This window comes from Rousettus aegyptiacus, unplaced genomic scaffold (assembly GCF_014176215.1).
Source record: "Rousettus aegyptiacus isolate mRouAeg1 unplaced genomic scaffold, mRouAeg1.p scaffold_m13_p_1, whole genome shotgun sequence".
Taxonomy (NCBI): domain Eukaryota; kingdom Metazoa; phylum Chordata; class Mammalia; order Chiroptera; family Pteropodidae; genus Rousettus; species Rousettus aegyptiacus.
In genome coordinates, this window is record NW_023416284.1 from 19,098,437 (window position 1) to 19,119,084 (window position 20,648).

The window sequence follows — 20,648 nt, forward strand, 5'->3', positions numbered from 1 at the left end:
AGGAGACATGCCCAAGGTCACACAGCTGGTGAGAGCTGAGATCCCGCCCCGGGCACTTAATAGTTACACTCTAAGGCCAGGTACAGAGGAAGTGTTTGATGAATAAATTAGAGTCATGAGATGATTCGCACTGTCACATGGACGCAGCCGAACCACAGACATACTTAGTTTAGATGAGCCCGGAACCCAGCTAATCCTCAATCGGCATGCATGGCAGCCATGTCTCACCCCTGAGCCCCCATCAGGCCTTTCTGTGCCCTTGGCCAGGCCTCCTGGCTCTAACCAGGCTGCAAAGGTGAAGGCGAGGCCTCAGCTGGCCACTCCGAGCTCTATGCCTGAGACTTTTATTCAGAGCTGCGTCTCCAGGCCTGGAGCACAGTAGGTGTTCAGTAATTGTTACCTGATTCCACTTGCTCCCAGAGGTTTGGCTTAACAGATGCTCTGTGAACTTAACATTGCCATGCAGTAAGAGAACCAGGCACTGTTCTGGGCACTTGCTCTCATTCACTCCCTCCACAGTCCACAGGCCTGTGATTGGGGATCAACAAAGATACTCGCCTCTGAAGGTTGTTGCCATGAGGACCAAATGAGCTAACACTTGGGCTCCCTGCAGATGGAGCCTGGTGCACGGCAAACGCGATGGATACATTCGCGTTTTCCTTTATGGCTGGGTAGACTGGGGCTCTGAGAAGCCGGGAGGCTCGCCCTGAGTTACACAGCCAGGAAGTGGGACATGCTGACGGAGCTCAGTGCTGCGACGTCTCCTGTGGGCACAGAGGGACTTTGAGATCCTAACGACCCTCCCCCTCCATCTCAAGGTTATCATGGGCCTTGGAAAACAAGTCCCTGTCACCCTTGGGCCACCCCCGCCTCCACCCTGCAATCTCCACACCTACCTTCTTCTTCACAACTTCCAGTCTCACCCAAGGTTAAGGATGAAAGCCAGGACTGGGCAAGAAGGGGTTAACACCACTCTGAGGGGTTGGGTGTCCTGGAGCAAATCTAGAAAGGCTTAGGGTGGTGTTTACATCTCCCTCGGAGCCATGGTGGGTGGGATTGGGTAGAGGGAGCCCAGGCCCAGGAGTGGATGTTCACCCCTGCCCTCTTCCCCATGATCAGGAGAGGGGAGGCCGAGAGAGGAAGGGGCAGCAGGGAGGTGGAGGGAGAGGAGAGGCCTGGAGGGGGGGACAGTGAGGGAGAGGAGGGTGGGAAGGAGGTCACTGTCACTCCAGAAGCCATTCCACTAACACACCCCCGTTCCTGGGAACAAATTGCACATTCGGAGTCATTTTCCTGGAAGAAAAAAATGGCTCTCTAAAAATATTTTGTCTTTCTCACCTCATCCTGGGGCTAGAACAGCCCAGCTGGTGACAAGCGAAGAAGGGGGTGCAGGAAAGTGACCTGGAGCCTGGAGTGAGAAGGACTGAGGGGGCGGGGAGACTCCCTTGCCCCTGAGACCATGGAATCTGAGGAAACACAACTGTCACTGAGATATTTGATGTGTCTCGTGTGCTTTTTTGGCTTTTCAAGATTCGTAGAGACTAGCACTCCAGAGTCCCCGCTATGGGCCAGGCAGGCCCGGATCTAGATGCCCAGGGAGCTGTCGTCCCAGGGCAAGAGATGAGCTGCAGTCACGTGGGACGGGTCCCTGTTCTGTCCCTCACCATCTGGGTGGTCCTGAACAGGTCGTTTCCCTTGCCCTGGGCCTCGGTCTCCTCTTCTGTAAATGGATCGGGTCCAGAAAGTCAAAAGTAGTTCCCAGCACCCTGCAGGTGGCCCTGGGACAGGGCCCGGCAGAGGGCAACGGCAGGGAGGATCCTGCTGGCAGGGGGTTGAGGAGAGGCCTGGGGGGCGCTGGAGTTGAATCCTGGGTCTGCCACCTCCTGGCCAGTGACCTGGGGCCACTCTCCTTCCATGGAAGTTAGAGCGAGTGACCATCTCCCCTCCCAGGTTTGAAAGAAGTAAGTAAGGTAACCCAGGGTAGTGCCCCGCTCAGAACCCACCTAATTGGTCATTATATTCCAGTCATTCTCTGCTTGGAGCTCTTTAGGTTTGAGATGGATGGACCAGGACACCCTCCACTGGGACTGAGTGACAGAGGCCAAGATAGCCCCGGCTCAGCCCCACCAGCCCCACCCAAAGATCTGCCTCCACCCTGGGTTCTGAGGAACCCCAGGAGTTTTCTGGAGTCCTGGTAAGGGATACCTGGGGGTGGGGGTGGGCAGAAGCAGAAAGCGGCTCTCCGAGGCCAGCACACACTGGGGCAGCATGGGCCTCATAGGAGCAGTGGGAAATGGGCCTTATGATTTGTCCGGGACAGGCCTGGGCTACCAGAGTTTTTATACCGTGTATTCATTAACTATCGTTGCATAAAAAATTAACCCCTAAACACGGCAACTTCAAACAACAATATACATTGAGCATCTCACCCAATTTCTGTGGCTCAGTTCAGGAGCAGCTGAGCTGAGTGGTCCTCATTGGGGGCAGGAGGTCCTCTCATGTGGCTGCAGTCAGGAGGTCAGCCAGGCTAGCGGTCACTAAAGACTGGAACGGGAGGGTGGAGTGGCAGGGGAGGGACTCTGCTTCCAAGACGGCAAGTGTGGCTGGCAAGTTAATATGGCTAACAGCAAGAGGCCTCAATTCTTCCCCATGTGGACCTCACCATGGAGAGTCCTAGAAAGTAATCCTAAAGCAAGTTGGAGCTACAGTATCTTGTGCGGCCTAGCCTCGGAAGTCACGCTTCCACCCTTTTCACAAAATTCTATAGTTTCTAGGCAGCCCTGTTTCACATACACAAGGGCATGTGAACACCAGGAGGCGGGCCACCTTGGAGGGCGGATACCCCAAGTGGTAACAGTTCAGTGCATCTGCTTTCATACTTAAAAAGTACCCCAGTGTGCCAGATAAATTACACAGTCACCCCAGTGAAAATTCTAAGGGCCCCAGCACAGCAGGGGAAAATGAAAAGCAGTAACAATAATAGTAACAACAACTCTTTTTTTTTGGCTCACTATGTGCCCAGCCTGCTGTCCAGTGCTTCTAATGTATTCTGTGAAATAGGGCTATCATCGTCTCCATTTTCCAGATGAGGAAAGGGAGGAATAAGAGAGCAAACGACTTACATACGTCACACAGGGCTGGTGGAGCTAGAATTTGGTTTTAGTTGTTTGAAGCCTTGGTGTATAAGCCAGGGATGTAGCCCCAGAAAAGGGGACCAGGGCCTCAGGTCACATTAACAGAGGCATGGGGCTCCCCTCCTCGGCCCCAACCATCTGACCTCATACTGGCCCTGCGAGGGTGGCAGGGCTGGGCTGCCATTTCTAATGACAGTTGGGGAAACTGAGGCCCGGCAAAGTCAGTGATTTGCCAGAGGTAACACAGGTGATTCAAAGGCAAAGCTAGAGCCCGTGAACCAGATCTGTGACCACGCCCTGATATCCTAAGCTGGAGTGAGGGACTAGCCCTACGCCAAGGAGAAGCTGGAGAGGGAAGAGGAAAGGGGGTAAGCTTGGTCTTTGGGCAGATGCTAGACCTCTGGTCTCTGAGTAGCATTGGTAACCCCACTCCTGAACCCCTCAAGCCAGGAAAAAGGTATCCCAGCCCTGACTTTGGCACCTTGAACCCTTAGGCCTCTGTGTACAATGCTTTCTTTAGGCAGCAGCACCCTCATGTGGCTACTTATAGTAACTACATGAAGTCACACATTTCCTCCCCACAAATGCTCCTTCAGATAAAATGCTTACTTGGTTAGTGACTCATTGTGCGGCTTGGGTTTCAAATTCATCTATATAATGGGCTGATAACCTCTACCCTAATTCCCTAAGGCTTTCATGAGGATCAAAGGAATCATCATAAATATGAACGTCCTCTGTAAACTATAAAGAATTGTGATCAGGTAAAGAGTTATTATATAAACTGTGTGTCATCTTTCTTGGAGGGACTCTGCAAGAGACCAAGAATGCAGGTATCTAGCTGGTGGCAGCCCAGGACATCACATTTTTGGGCAGACTTGGTAGGAGTGGGAATGGTGGCCAGACAAATGAGGAGGTAGTTGCTGAGCCCAGAATTCAGCCCGCTCCAGGAAACTCAGTCCTGCAGAGAGGGGCATCTACGCTGAGGCAAAGCCTCAGGCTCAGATTTGGTCTCAGCCAAAGACTCATATCAGAACCCAGAACCTGTTTCCTTATCAATGAGATGGGGATAACTACGTTCCTCACGGGACTGTTATGAATAGTGAAAGAACATGTATAAACCATCTCTTTAGGTGCCTGGCACAGTCAGTTCGCAATAAATGACTTCACGTAAACTTTACATAATGGGCAAGGATTGTTTTGTTCACCAAAACCTATGCACAGCCATTAGAGGAGTAATGCTAGAGGTAAAAGATGATAAATACCATTCATCCATTTATTATACCAGAGTGCTGGATACTGTGCTAAGTAAGCGACATAATTTCATCTTCACAATCAACCTTTGATGTAGGTACAATTATTTCCCTCATTTCACAGAGAGGGAAACTTGGCCTCAGAGAGAGAACCCACGTCATAAAAGGTAGTTGAAATTAAACCCTTTAATTGTTTGACTGAAAAGCCTCAAAGACACAGGCTCGAAACAAGGGAGGGAGGGGTGATCACGTTCCGAACATAGTCTCCTGCTTTGTTACCACTAACAAAATACCACAGAAACATTTCATTAAATGCTAAGAGTATAAGGAGAGAAAAACTCCAGAGCGTAAGTATAAATAGTCCAGGTAGCAAAGAAAACCAGCATGCGAGTGCCTCTGTGCCAGGCACTTGATATTCAGCAACAATTCTATCCCACCACAGCTCCGCAAGGCATTACTCCAATCTTACAAGAGGAAACAGGCTCAAACAGGCTCACTTAGTCTCCCAAGGTCACAAAAACAGCAAGCAAATGGGAAAGAAATCCAAGCCAACCGCTTTGTACATTAACTCTGCAAGGGTCTAGTAAAACCTTAATTATACCTCTCCGTGGCATGATGTGAGAAGCACTTCACATGTATTATCACCTTCAATTCATTTCCAGAGAGGCTGAAGATGAGGGGAAGTAATAGCCAAGCACACACACAGAGTAGTAGGACCCATGTTTGAACCCAGGATGATTCGGGAGCCAGTTTTTCACCACGCCCCCAGCATGCTCTCTCTGATGGGCCCACAATGGCTGCTGCAGCGGGAGAAGGCTGGGGAAAGACCTGATTACAGCCACCGAAGGAAACAAGTCAGGTTCTGGACCTGAAACCTACATGTATCTATCAGCTTCCTTTCCCTCCCTTTATTCCTGGGACTGAGGGGCCTGCTAGTGACCATCCCGTACCTTTGAGAGGGGGCCATGCAAAGTTCCCTTCTGCAGACACCCAGAGGATTCCTCTTCAGACATGGGGTAGTATGGCTCCCACCTGGCCTCCCTGGCCAAGCTCATTCTTTAGTTGCTAACGGACTAATGTTTCAGTGGCAGATTTTGTCAAAGTAGCTTCTGGAGCAAAGGCAATAAAGAGGGAAGGTGGGCATCCTCAGGCAAAGGTGACAGGGACCAGTGAGCCAGAGCCTCCTGTTCTAAAAGATGGAAGAGGTCCCCAGTTAGAGGCTAAGATGAGCAAGCTAGGACACTGGGCCAGCCTGGGCCGGCCTGCGTGTGGGCTTGGTGGACAGGGTAAGGACAGGAGCAGCCACAGAGAAAAGGGAGCCTCAGGTGGGGAAGACTGGGCAGCCTTCCAGATGTCTTATCTACAGCCTGGCCTTGGAAACTTAAGTGCCCCAACACTTAGCTGGGAGACATTTGTAATTGATCGCATTCTAATCTAGACCCAGGCTCACAAATCCTGCCAAGGCCAGGAAGAGGAAGTGACGATCACGAGGAGAGAACAGGGCCAACTGCAGGGCAAAAGCTTTCTGAGAATGCTCTGGGCCCAGGGAGGTGAATGCTCTGATTTTTCAGTAGAAGTTGGAAATCTGGAAGAATGTGGAGTGTCTTGATTTTGAAAGCACGAGGCAGACTAAACCCAACATTCTTGGGTCAAATCCAGCTCAAGAAACATCAGTTTGACAACCAGGCCCTATTCCAATTCTCTACCCCTCCTACCCATCCCCTCACAAAACAAAAACAAAACAAACAGAAAGAAAGGCACCAACAAGGAAAGGGCTGTCCTAGGGCACTATATTGAGAAAAAAAAGTTAAAGCACAAATTCAGATTCCAAAGTTCTGTATTTTTCAAAATAAAGATCACACATTGTTTAGAGACAATCTACACAAGAGTTACAAAAAATAGTTGCCCAGGCATAAGCATACACAGGTTTGTTAATTATACACATATGGTTACAAGTGTGCTTGCAAAAAAGTTCATTGGAAATATACACAAGGCTCTGGAAATGTACACCGTGTAGTGTTACAATTCTATATTCAAACAAGGAAATTTGACAGTATGTTACATTCACTTACAAGTAGACAAAATGCAAAATACAATTCATCTTCTGTACAAAAAGGAAGGGTGATTCACACTTTACAAGGTGGGAGGGCCTCTGTAAGGAAAGGTAGGGCAGGGCCAAACTTTGCACATCCTTTTGACTGTCACAAAATAAGTAAAACATTACGTTTTTAGGATTAAAAAAACACTACTGTGAACTGAATCATCTTGAATAACATTTAGAAAGGATCTCGCTACTATCTGACTAGGTGACAAATAAAATCAAGCTAATTTTTTTTTTTAACATATAACTAGGCTGTATAAAGAACATTTATTCCTTCAAAAGAAAAAAAAATTTACTTCTGGTTGAAATTACAATTTACAATATACAACACTATATGCTACGACCATAAAAGGTGTGAATATACACTGAATGCACAGGGTTGGCTAATTCTTTTTCTTACCAAAAAACGTGTTTATGTTGATTCAAACTTCTCCACATTTACATTACAGGTATACAAATGTACAATTGTACAATCAAAAGTATGTTCGACTACTAGGGTACATTATAGATACAGATTAGACATCAAAACAAGAAAATACTACAAATTTGTATATATGCAAAGTCTACACCAAGTATACACTATATATTTATAGAAGCAAGACCAAAAGCAGAGTTGGATTTTTTTTTCTCATGCTAAATAATCAAGATTTTGCCTTTCAATGTTAACAGAAAAAAATCCAATAGGCAGTAAACAATTACACCCGCCGGGCCTGCAAAAACATTCTGACAGCCCGTCTCCTCATCACAAAACAGACTACACCATCTTCTTCAGCATAATAGTCTCCAAAAAAGTCAATTTTTAGAAGTTTCATAAACTTAATGTCATAAACTGAAGCTTTAGCAACTCTGAAACGATTTTCATTTTATATATATGTATGTATATATATATATATACTTTTTTTTATAAACAGTGTTAAATGCCAGTTTGGGGTCATTTAACTAAAATTCAAACTTCTCAGGTTTTTTTGTTTGTTTTTGTTTTTTACTAAAATGAAGTGGGGAAGAGCTATTTGCAAAATTTGCCGGCAAGGCAAATGAGTTAAAAACCTTTTTCTTTTTTTTTTTTTTTAACTTTTTTTTGTTAAACCAACCACCCTGAAAGTTTCCACACGTGTAATATAGATACAACATTGAACAAAATATGTGGCTTCCCATGTACATCGGTTACCTATGTACAAGTATCATATACACCAGTAAAACAACAGGGCAATTAGTCAATTAAAAAAAATAATTAGTACATGTGTAATAAAATTAAATTTACAAAGGCTTTTCCACTTGTGGATTTGATTCCTTTTTTTGGAGAGGGTAATCCTGGAGCAACCATGTATGCATTCCAGATTCTATACTAGAATACTTCTGGTTGCTAGTTGGATTCACCATGGGCCAATGAGGTCAGTGGGAATGAGGGGACAGGGGTGACACTGCCTCAGATAATACCATTAGGAGGGCCACAGATGGGCCCTAAGTCGACGCCATTCTTCATGTAGTATTTCTCCAGCTTGGCCAGGATGTGCTTGCCATAGGTGTACTTGCGAAGAGTCGCGATGTGGGGCCGGATCTGTGGAGAAGCACAATGTGCGTTACTCTGGCCTGAGTTGGGCGGGCTCTGCTCCCAGATACTGCATCACGCATACACACACACACACGCCCCCACAGCAATACCTTTCACTGGTTCAGCCAAACACCTGAATCCTAGAGCTACAGTGACCCATCAGGTGAAGACAATAGCTCCTATTCCGAGCACTGGTGCAGGACATGAAGGCTCTGGAGGCTGGACAGCCACGGACCACTCCAGGAGAGTATCTGCAGGAAGTGCATCCTGACTGACAGCCATGCTTCCCACCCCAGCTCCTGCACAGTGCCTCCCTGCGGCATGCTTTCAGCCCCTCTGGCCCTCCTGAACAGGGGGGGTTTCTTTCTGGGCCCCATGAATCCTGAGCTCACCACCTAACACTGTCCACCAGTTCAGAGAGGATCAAAGAAAGCTACCAACAACATTAAAAATGACTCACATGAGTCGGGCATGTCCATTTAAGCCTCCTAGAAGGTGTGATTACCCCCATTTTACTGATGAAAAGATGAGGGCACAGCAGTGAAAGTCACTCATCCAAAATCAAATGGCTAATGAAGGACAGCACAGACATGTGAGCCCAAGTGTCTGGCTCCTCCCGAAACTCTTATTCTCCCCCGTACTCTCACGGCACTGCCTACTGCACCAGTCTCATCCTTCGCCCTCTCCGAGGCTCAGCTCTGCAAGTATTCTCTCCCATTCTCCCCTCCCAGGGCAGATCCACGTTGAAAAGTCCTGTCCATCCTAGACATCTGACAGGTACTTTCTGGAACCACCTTTCCTCTTCTGTGAGCTCATGGAGTTTTCCGGATATTTCAGCTGCAGCATCTCACACAATGTAACGACTACCGCCTGCATACTGATCCACTGTCCCACAGAGACCGTGAAGAACCAGGTCTTGTTAACCTATTTCCTCAACCACACTCGCGCTTGCACTCAGACACAGTGGGCAATGGACCGGGGTAGATGGCTGCTTTCTAGACTGAGAGCTCCACGTAGACATTTTTTTGTGTCGTTTGCTGTGTCCTCAAGCAATGATGGGTCAAGTAGCTCTAGAAACCATTTCTAGACACAGATCCGTATCAGCTATGACATCCCACCCAGGAGCCTAGGTGGGAAACGTATTAATTGACGTGAAGCTGAGCTGTGCAACCTAGACAATTTGCCCAACCTCCCTGGACTCATCTGTAAAAAAGGATGCAATAATGCTACACTTATATTTGAGTTGTAGTGAGGGCTGTGTACATGGCCAATGTTTTTGTCATTAGAACTTGAAATCCAACTCCCTAGCTTTTGGTAGCTCCCCTAGAAATGGCTGACTGATGAGCCTAGGCACTTAACCTTTACACCTCTCCTCTTCTAGATAAAGAAACTAACCACCCACACGTAGGTGCGTGTACAGTATTGTGGAAGTCCACTGTTTACCTAACTTAACAAGGTGAAAATTAATCACCTGCTCACTCTCAATGTTTCTTCTCACTAAATAAAAAGGGTATAGCTGAACCTGAAAAGAGCTGAAAACTCTTCGTGTTTCAGATTCTGGGGACTCCTCTCTCCACTCGACCAACTGCTAAATCCCAGTCTATCCACCTCTCTTCAATCCCAAAGCTGCCGCCATCTCTTGGTTTAACTATTTTAACAGCCTGCCATGCAGTCTCTTTACTGCCTCATCTCCTACTTCCTCCTATTCTCCACATTATTCATCAGCCAAGACAATTAACAGAAATGTAAAAGTGACTTGGGCACCACAGTCCTGCCCTAATGAACTTGCTTTACTTCTTCAAATACACTGTCCTGTCTCATGCTTACAAGCCTTCATACACCAGGCTCCTTTGGCTTAGAAAGATTCACAAAGATTTATTCCAATGTCACTCTCTTAGGGAACCCCCACATAAGAGGCATCCTACCACATTCTCGCACAGCCCTCCCCCGTATTTCCCCAGCAGCACTGTAACTACCTGTGCATAATACTGTCATGTACACCAGCACAGCAGCCCTGCTGAAAGCAGGGCTTACTCATGAAGCACGTGAATGCCACAGCATTTGTTGAATGAATAAATGAAGGGACATGCTTTAAACTGCTGCACATCTCCAACATTCTTTCTGCCTCCACCAGCTGCCACCCCACAGAATCACAACATAAGGACTCTGGACTCCCCCAGCCTTCAACCTCCATGGCCAACACCAATGTGGTGTTATGTTTTGTTCTGCTTTGAACTGGAGGTGGTAGGGGCCTTGTCTGGCTCAGAACTTGAGTCCGTAACAAAGATTCTCATTACGGAACCGTGTTCTCAGTGAGGGCAAGTGGCTCATCATTGCCAGATCATGACCATCCCTTCCGCTGAGAAAGGCTGGGTGAGTTCAGAGCCCAAAGGGCGAGGGTTCAGGTCACAAGCACCCCGAGGCTCGCAGCTCAAACACAGCTGCAATGCACCTGCCTGTGGGTTTGTTTCGCCTCCTGGCCTGTTCCTGAAGCCGTGGGCCTCTCCAGGTGCTTTCTGGGCCAGCCCCCACCCACAGCACCTACCACTTCAGATTTCTATCTGTTCTCCTGTCTAACTCCCCTTGAGCCTGGCCTTCTCCTCCTCCCGCGAAGCTTCCCCTCAGACTCGGGGCACGTGCTCTCAGCGCTGCTTTCCACCACTCCTCCCCACAATGGGCGCGGTGGGCAGGCAGGGATCAGTCTTAGTCCCCTCTGTGCTGGTGTCTGCCACAGAGTGGGCATCGGGTCAACATGCCAGGCCCGACACAGCACTGCGCAGGCAGGCACTCATTCAGTCAATGGTGGTGGGATGAATGAATAAGCGGGAGGAGGGAGAAAAGGAAATGAGGCAAGCAGGTTGCTTTTTTGGACTGTGAAGCTGATTTCCTAGGAACAGAGGGACAGAAGCCTGGCCCGAAATCAGGGAGGAAAATCCCTGTCCAAGACTGGGTTTAAGACTTTCTTACTAGTGAGTTATTGATAGGGGAGAGGTTGCAAACATGAGACAATGGTCACTCCAGATAACAAGAAAAAGGAGCACAGCATGTGATATAGTCTAGTAACAAATTCTGCGTAAAGCACCAAGATGTCCGTTCTCCTCTGCATTTCAGAAACGTGAAGAACCCAAGGCTTTGCACGCTTTCTCTCTGACTGAGATCTGCCTGACCTGGCCTACCTTATGCATGACGATCTTCCGCTGGGCTGGCTCTGCCACATCAATCATCTTCTGGACCACGTAGTTGGCGTACTGGTCCTTCATCATGGTGTATAAGGCACTGTGGGGACCGTCGTTCATGGTGCACACCTCATCGATAAGCACAGCACGCTCCGTACGGGAGGCATGAGTTACACACTTCTCCACAACATTGCTGTAATGAGATCAATCCAGGGACAACTCTTAGAAAAGGGACCTTGTCAGTGTGTGCTTGTCTGGCCTCTGCCCTGACCTCGGGATCAGCAGCAGCAAGAGATCTTAATATTTTTGGACGATGAAGTCATCCACTGTTTGGCTCTGTGACGCTCTCCACGTTTGCCACCTGTGGCTTCCAATGTGAACTGCAGTCCATACCAGGTCTTGGAGGGTACCAGACCCAACCCTCCAACAGGTGAGGGTTAATAAGACTGGGCAACTGACTAGGCTTAAATACAAGGTTCACAAGACCAGTTCATAGCCAAACTGGTTAATGAGCATAATTTCAACATGTATCAAAATCTAACAATTCTTTCCTGCCCCCTGTGGGCTTACTAAGGCCAGGAACAAGTCTTTCTTATGTCTAAACCACTAGCGCCCTGCACAGAGCTTGGCTTTTGGGAGGCTGTACAGATGTACTGAGCAGACAACCACAGCACCCATTCTGTCACCTCATGCTGACTCTCAACCGTTTTTGAGTTTAGGGAAGAAAGTGCAGCTCGCTGCCAGCATCGATTTAACATCATGCATAAGAATGCTGTTTTCTAGGATTCGACATTTTTAGCAATCGAGATTTACTGTATTTTGTCAATGGAAATACCGCTACTAAAAACAGAATGTTATAAATGGAATGATGCCATTTGTTTCCAAAGACTATTGATATTGATATACCAGAGCGATGTGAAAATAATAATAATAATAATAATAATAATAATAATAATAATAAAAATAATAAAAGAGATATGTCATGGCCAACAATGGGGGTAAAGTTAGGCCTGTAATCCGCGAGCCATCTTGGGGTAAATGCTGCAGCCCTAGTGCCGCTGCCAAGTATTCTCGGGGGCAAACGGGAAATGAGTTAAGCGTCTAAGAAGAACCCTATAGATGTCTATTCATATTTCTAAACACTTCAGAAACATATATCATCCTAGAAAGGCGCGCAGGGGGTGGGGGTGGGGGGGCGGGTGGTGGTGGTGGTGGTGGATGTCGTTATATTAAATCAGAGTTTCTCTACAATCCGGAGGGACTTTCAGAGGCTGATTAAATTACGCGCAGCCATCCTGGGTATTTACTAGCCAGGAGTAACTGATTATTCATTAGTGTTGGCTTTGTTTTGTAATTCAACACTACTTTGCACCGGTGGCTGTGGGCATGAAGAAGTTGTGTAATGTCAAAGAACAATACATAGTGCATTACTGGAGCCAATATGTGGCAGAACGAATACCTGGTGAGTAGGTAGGCAGCTGAAGGCTTTACCAAGAGTTCATGACTGAGGGGAAGACTGCTTTGGATCATGGAACATTCAAATAAAAAAAGAATTTGAAAGGTTTTAGACCTAGCTAATGCAAAAATATTTTTTTTTTTTTTTTGGACAATCTTTAAGGGTGAATGGCTCTGTTAAACACACACTCTTCCTTATATACTGAAACAAAATATGCTTCTCTGAAATTTCACCCATTTGTCTGAATTTTGCACGTAGGGGCTAGAAAGGGACATATGCTTACTCCAGGAGCACCTGAAGGCAGAGAGACACAGTCTTACTCTTTCTTCAAATGGCCAGCCCTCTAGATATCTGAATAATCATTGCAAATAATTCCCTGTTCCTGAGGTTTTTACACCATAATAGGGTCTTGTTTCATGGAACTCTGAATGGACCCTTCTCAATGTTATTTGCTTTTGAACACTGAGCTTATGCATATGCTTTACTCGAGCTAAAATTCTCGAGCTAAAATATTTAAGAACTACCATCTTGCCAGACATTTCTCTAATCTACCTTCTTAATATAGATAGCGTGGCACAAATCTGGTGAGCTAATCTAGCAAGTCTAATTAAGACAATACCCTCTCCCCTCTGTTGTAGCGATAGGGGAAAACTTTTCTTTCCCACCTTCCTTCTACAGTACTATGCAATTCTAGCATGAGCTGAAGGTGTGGTGCTGTGGAAGTGAATTTCTTAATAGCCACTGGCTCCTCCCTTAGCAGAAAAGGGAGTGAAGATTTTATTGGGCTGGTTCAGAGAGCACAAATCCAGTCAAGATTTACAAAGGTTCAGGCAAAGAACTCATCGGTTTGCAGGACTGCTTGGCTAGGTGTACCTTCATCTACTCCAGGCCTACTTTCCTACAAAGTGCTGAGGATTAGAACATGGCTTTCTGCTAAACTGGGCTGGGGACAGAAAACTCATTCTTCTGGGTGGAGGACTCAATCCTCAGCACTGACCTGTCTTTGAAGAAAGCTAGCAGCTAGATCAGCTACCACTATGGGATTCCACTTGGCCAAAGGGTTCCACCTTAACACATGATCAAAAGCATTTCATTCTTCTAAGTTTATTCTAGTTTTTCTGAAACTGTGGTTCCTAGCACATTTGTGGAGGATAAAAATCAATATAGTGATTTGTGACCAGTTTTTTTAATGAAACAGAATAGTAAATATCAACATTAATCATGGACTGTTTCAGTTATGTGTGTGCACACATGTCAGCGTATGCAAAGTCAATAAAAAGTTTACTTTGTATTCTGGGTCATCATCAAAGTCAGAAAGTCATTAATCTATTTTACTAATTTATTTCTATTAATCTGTTTTGAATTTGCTTGATCTTTCTTCTGTTCTAATTTGCTATTAAGGCCATATAGTGAATTTTATTTCAGATGATATTTTTCTAGTCTAGAATTTCCATTTTGTCCCTTTTATAATAAAGCTTCTAATTCTCCAGTAACATTTCTAATAATCCACTCATTATGAGCATATTTTCCTTTACATCCTTGAGTATAATCCTCTTCTGCTAACTCCAGCATCTGGGTAGTCTGGGTGGTTTTGGATTTCTATTTCTTATTTTTGCTTGAGTACAGGTCATATTTTCCTGTTACCTAGACATAGTAAATGATACACTGTAAAAACTGAGTTCTGTTATGTTCCTCTAAACAGTATTACTCCCCCAATCCCTTTATTTAGTGCAGTTAACTAGGCTGAACTCGAACTGCAAAACTTCTCCCATGCTGTAGGCAGCAGGTGAAATCTCGGGTCAATTCTTAGCCTTAGTTGGGTTGCTCTGAGTTTGTCTCATGTAAATGTAATTGAAGTGTCAACCAGACATTTGGGAAGTTTAAAAACAGGCCTCCCCCTCCCTGGTTCTCTTCCTTTCCAGAATTTCTTCCCTGTTATTTTGTCACTTCTGTTGCCATGGTTGCCCCAAACTCTGCCTCCTAAGAATACTGGAGATAGCCTAGTATTTTCCCCAGTCCTGGTAAATGTTCAAAACAAACAAACAAACAAACAAAAACAAACAAACAAAAAAACACCAATGAGATGACACCTGATACGATAAGGCTGTTAAAACACTGGACCTACAGGTGATTTTTCTTTCTTTTTTCTATTTTCCAAGTTATAATGTTATAAGATTTCACAAACTGAAAATGAACAATTTAAAACCACCAAGATTATGTGTGTCGCATATGCCTTGCAATTAATCCTAAAAACCAGAGAAGGAAAATATTCCAAAAATATAAAGTACTACGTTACATATACAGTATGATATACAGACTCTGTGTAGAAGATCATACCACTAACCCGTTGGAGACCATCACTTTCTTCTCAAACCTCTGCTATTAAAGTTACCTAAAATATCTTTCACAACCTGGGAATAACAAGTGCATCTCATTTTTGAGCTAGCATAATATGAAGCCTGAAAGAGAGTCTAAGAATATGAAGACCTATACACAGACATGGCACTTATGCCTCTTAATTCAGGAGCCAAAGAAGAAATTGAGTAAAAAAAATCTTACAATTCCAAACAAATGAATGAAATGTTCAGTTTCCCACAGCATAAAACTTATAGTTCTTTAGAAACAAATACCCCAGATTTAAAAGGGGTTGACACCAGGGGAATGAGGAGCCCACTAAGAGCGCCTACAAAGTATATGTTTTATACTTTGTAGGAGAACTACCGGACTTTTTAAACTATGTATGTCTTAAGAAAAATAAACATTTTTTTTTTTTTTTAAAGAGAATGAAAATTCATTCTTTCTCGCTAGACCTGAAAAACTATTTAAATGTCACTTCTGTAGAACAACCTATGTAATTCAAAGTCCATACCTTGCAAATTTGTGCTGACTCAATACAAGTACATTGCCTCGGATTTCTGCTACAATTTTACTTTTATCCTCAGGACGACCATGCTCTAATACATGTTGGATTACATAATTTCCATATTGATCCTGTTTGAGAAACAAAAGACGAAATAAAATGTATATAAAAATGAGTTCAGTGGGTTACCTAAATCCTTACAAATCTAATCAACACCCATCTTCCTGAAGCACTATGAAGCCTTATATGAATACTAATGAACATATAAGAATTTTTGACATAAGGAAAAACTGTCACTACCTATCATTACAAAACAGGAACACATTACTACTAGACAATGAAATATTTCTATATATATTTACACTCAAAGGTCTTAGCTGGGTACTTCAAAAAATACTATACACTAACACGTAGGCCTCCTCTCATTTAAAAAAGATTGGGGGAAGGAAAGTAGGTGGAAATAAAAAGATACTTTTCTCTCAAACAGAAATGTATAAATAGTTCACTATATCCACCTATGACAAAGAAAAACTAGAAATAAAGTTTATATACAACAAAACAAACAACATCTCATTAAATAACATCACACACATATAATGGATACGCTCATTCATCTTAAGTGAAATATACTTTGAAGAGAATAAACGTTAAGTATGAATTCTAGAGGCGAAATATTTATTTGTAAGATGTAAAAATAGAAGAAGGTACAAGTAAAAAGTGCCAATGCAAAATGTGTTTGCATCTGGATGGTAGGATTAAAGATAATTTCTTTTGTTTTGTGGCTACTTTGTCTTTCAAATTCTTCTACAATGAATATTTAATATATTTATAATATACCTCCCACCAAGAAAAACGCTAACCAAAAAAAAAAAAAATTTTTTTTTAGTGTAACACACTACATGCAGAACTATTCAAATGATTAGTATGATGTGGGAGAAATTTTTAGTGGTAGCTCAAAGGAAAAAATTAACTAAACCACTTAGTTCATTTGCAATGATGAAACTGAGACTCAGAGAGATTAAATGGCCTGCCTCAGGTAACATAGTTAGCTAGTCTACAACAGGGTTCTATGCACCACTCATATTCATAATACATGAACCAGGCTGGTATAAATGAAAACTTGCCCCAAAGCTTCAGTGGGAATTTTAAAACACATTAACATTAACCTCTTCTGGAGCGGATACCTGTGCTGAGAAAACACACAAGCTCTGGGCTTGCACGAGCCCACAGGTGTTTGCAGTTACTCTACTGGCAACTCCACTACCTGTACAAGTTGCTCTGTGTGCTGGTGAAGCTCCTCTAAAATAGGGAGTGTCTGGTCGGGGAGACAGTGCTCCAGGATCCTCTGAATCACTCGGCAGCCATAAGGATGTGTGGACAAAGCAAATACCTAGGGCAGACAAACACTGGTAAGAAAGCCAAAAACGATAGTTGCCATTTTTAATGCTTCTGTATTGTTTACAGACATTATCCCATTAATCTTCAAAATGACTCTGAGTGAGTCACGGTTACTCTCCACATACAAATGAGAACACTTAAGTTTAATTACCCAATGTGCCAACTGTCATACAAATAACCACAAAGCAATTTTCTGCATTCAACTGGGATGTTTTCAAGTAATAAGCAAAGAAAAACTTCCTCTTTTGTTGAGTATGGAGAAAAATAAGTGGGCAGGATTCAGGCCCAGCCCACCCGAATTTGGTTCTGCCCTTCCCAGCTGAATGACCTGGACCGACTAGCAACTCAGATCTATTGTCAAGAATCATGACAATAATGGTAAGAACAATAATAGGTAACACTTATTAGATGTTTACCAAGTGTCAATCACTGCACTAGTGCTTTATATATATAACTTCATGTGTGTAACTACATTTAAAATAGGATACTGTATTGTTCTGCTCAATTAAAATGCTAAATACAGTATGAAACAATTTGACCTATTTCACTCAATATTATGTTTCAAACATTTACTTATAACACTGTGGGCTTCTGCAGTTTACTCTTTATAGCTGTACGATATAATGTTTTTATTAAAAAAAAATTTGTCCAATCCTCTGCTAATGAACATCTGGATTAGTCTTTTCATATCAGGAGAATAAGGCTGCTTTGGACATGTCTAAATATATCTCATGGTGGGCATGTGCAGATGTTTCACCAGCACACTCCTAGGCCAGAAGTGCCAGGTCACAGAAAATATAAATGCCGAGCTTTGGAAGTTGATACTAAATTATTTTCCCAAACAGTCGTGCTAATATCTATTCCCATCAGCAGTGGTCCAGATCTCACATTCCTGCCAATATGGAAAAAATGATCTGTCATTTGTGACCTTACGTTGTATTTTCCTGATTACTGATGGTATTATTTAATTATATGTCTACTGGCAATTTGTGTTTCTTCTATTTGTGCTTTTGACCCACTTTTGGATTAATTTATATAGTTCACTTTGGTTACAGGAGTTCTTTATATATTCTAGCTATTCTTCGGTAGTTTCATCTTGAAAATATTCTCACTCATTTGGTTGCTTAATCCTTTTACTTTTGTTATATATTTCAATAAATATAAGATCTTAATTTTAAAGTAAACAAATCTACTTTCTTTTATGAACTCAGGAATAATAATAATCCCCTGGGTTAATGTCTATAATCAATGTTCCCCTGACATAATTGAGCAAACCCCAAAACCTAAACAACTCTAAAATCCCATGCTGATCTACCCTTAGCAGTACAGACAACCACACCTGGAAATGTACTTGTTATTTCCCATTCTTTTTTCCCTTTTCTGAAAAAATAATAATAATTATTATTCCATACACCCAAGAAGATGTGTTTCACTCTCTTATCATATCTATTTTAGGAGAAGTATGAGACATTGTTTCTTGGCAAAAGAAATTAATGACAATAGCCAATTAAAGGGCAATTCTGGAAATATCGTGGTATAAGAAAATAACTCTGCTTGGAAGCTAAGAGCATACCAAGCTCTTATGACATACAGAAGAAATTAGAAGCTATCTCTGGTTATGTGGTCACTCAAGAGAGTTCAAACTAACCTGATCACCACTCTACCCCACCCCAAAATTAAGCAAAAAGCACCTTGTTATTTTAAACATTATTTACACAAGACCTGCAAGATTAGTTCTATAAATGATTTTTAAAACATGATAATAAAAAAAACTTTTAAAAAGCAAGATAAATATTACTTAACCAAAGGGAAAAAAATTTATTCTTCAAATATGAGATTTAATCTTAACTCTGATGACTATCTCATCATAACACGAGTAGACACCAGCATTAATGATGGGGAGAAGGCCCACCGACAGTTAAGGGAAGATAGTTGGGTACACAGAAAGTATTTGACACCACTAAACGTGACTGCTATTTACTGTAATCTAAGATAAACACTTGAGAACACTCCACAAATCCTACCCTCTTCTCTGCTTGCAACGGAAACACCTAACAAACTATTTCCCTTATTTCTTTCCTAAGTCACTTACCTGTCCCTTAAATGCATCGATGATAAACTGCAAAGACTGAGGCTGCACACATTCAATGCATTTCTGAACCACGTGATTGCCGTTCTGGTCCTTCACACACTTCAGGACGTGGCCGTCTAGTTCCCGAACCATCTCATTCTATTGGAGACAGGGAAAGAAAGCACCACCAGAATCACAGCGAGCAAACACCTGAACAATCAACAGTCTCCTTACCAAACATAAAAGCACTGGGCAGGGAATCCATGATAATGTAAGAGGGACAACTTGACTGTGGTACTAAGACAACCTGGCAATAGTGACTAGAGATTCCCCACCATGTTAGCAAACTGTAATAGTAATCGGTCTGGAAAAAAAAAGAGAAAGTATTCTAACTTACAAAAGACCTCTGGTGGTTTTAAAAATATAGTCATCTATCAAATAGAAAAGAGCCTATATCGAGTACACTATATTAGAAAATTTCACATAAAAGTCATCGTGTTTTTAATACAACAACCTTGTAAGGTACATATTATTAATAATGAGTTAATCTAGAGGTTACTGTTGGCTAGGCATATGTCTAAGTACTTAGCATGCTTTGACTTAATGAATCCTTGTAATAATATTATGCACTGGACATTATTAAAGAAGAGGAAACCAAGGCACAAATTAATGACTTGTTAAAATTACAGACCTAACTGCCAAGAGTCAAACTCAAGCAACATGGCTCCTGTGTAAGACAAAACAGTGTATGTCAGTAAACTACCTATCAATTATGTACCATTATGTATATACCCTCCATCAATATATATGAAGAAACTGAGTCTGAAAAGGGTAATGTATTTAAATTCTAGCCTAGGTCTGTGACTCTAAAATTATCTTGTCACCAGGCCACAGTGACTGCAATGTCAGCAGAAACAGTGTTCTCTGGTAATTAATGAAAAGTGCCCAAACTCAGGAAATATAGGAGAAGGCCAGACACTGAAGAGTGTGTGTATATAGGGAATGCGTAGGGGTGTCATGAGGTATAGAAAAAGAGATGGTGGGATTCTGACTGGACCCCTTTCCCAAAGCATGCTGTTCAGGTATCTTGAAGCTGAATACCTGCACTATGCAAGGCTGGGCCCTGGTAGTTGCCACCTGATTTCCTTGCTATATCCAACCTTTTATTAGCTTCACTGTGCTGAATCTACATTTATGGTGGAAGACTACAAGTGACATTTATGAAAACAATGTCTTAAATCCTGAAGATGCTGAAGATGTCAAAGCAACTAAGAGATTTTCTAATTAAAGAAAGTCAAGATTACAATGCCAGGGATTAGCGAAAGACAATAGACTTGGGAAAGTTTCCTAGAGTAATTAATTGAATAAAAAAAGTTTCCTAGAGTAATTAATCGAATGTCAGAAAAGAATAATTTATTCTGGAAACATAATTGTGAGAATAATAAGAAAAAAATGATGCCTACAAAAAGGCAAGGATTGCATAATCAAAATGAAGGGGAGGTGGCTTCCCTGAAGATTTTTCTTGAGCCCAAAGCGGTAAAAACTGGTAAAGATGAGTTAATTTCACCTAAAATAATAAACTCGCATCTAGAAAACAGTAAACTACCCATTATAGAAAGAGGAGTTCGGGCTCAGACAAGTTATTACAGA

The 20,648-nt window shown here is 43.0% G+C and overlaps 1 protein-coding gene and 1 non-coding gene across 19 annotated transcripts in view; both read right to left on the reverse strand.

Moving 5' to 3' along the window:
• Window positions 1–6,203: 6,203 nt before the first annotated feature.
• Window positions 6,204–20,648, reverse strand: part of PUM1 (pumilio RNA binding family member 1) — a 110,239-nt gene continuing 95,794 nt past the window's right edge. For all 18 annotated transcript variants that reach the window (XM_036231150.1, XM_036231143.1, XM_036231152.1 and 15 more), the window contains 5 exons: window positions 19,020–19,157; window positions 16,794–16,919; window positions 15,539–15,660; window positions 11,214–11,406; window positions 6,204–8,043 (listed from right to left, as the gene is read on the reverse strand). In XM_036231150.1, coding sequence (XP_036087043.1) covers window positions 7,912–8,043; window positions 11,214–11,406; window positions 15,539–15,660; window positions 16,794–16,919; window positions 19,020–19,157 — 711 coding nt within the window. In that variant the 3' untranslated portion in view covers window positions 6,204–7,911. The remainder of the gene's footprint in view (window positions 8,044–11,213; window positions 11,407–15,538; window positions 15,661–16,793; window positions 16,920–19,019; window positions 19,158–20,648) is intronic.
• Window positions 10,294–10,378, reverse strand: LOC118606470. Its single transcript, XR_004952429.1, has one exon. It is a non-coding gene; the product is annotated as a small nucleolar RNA SNORD103/SNORD85 (small nucleolar RNA).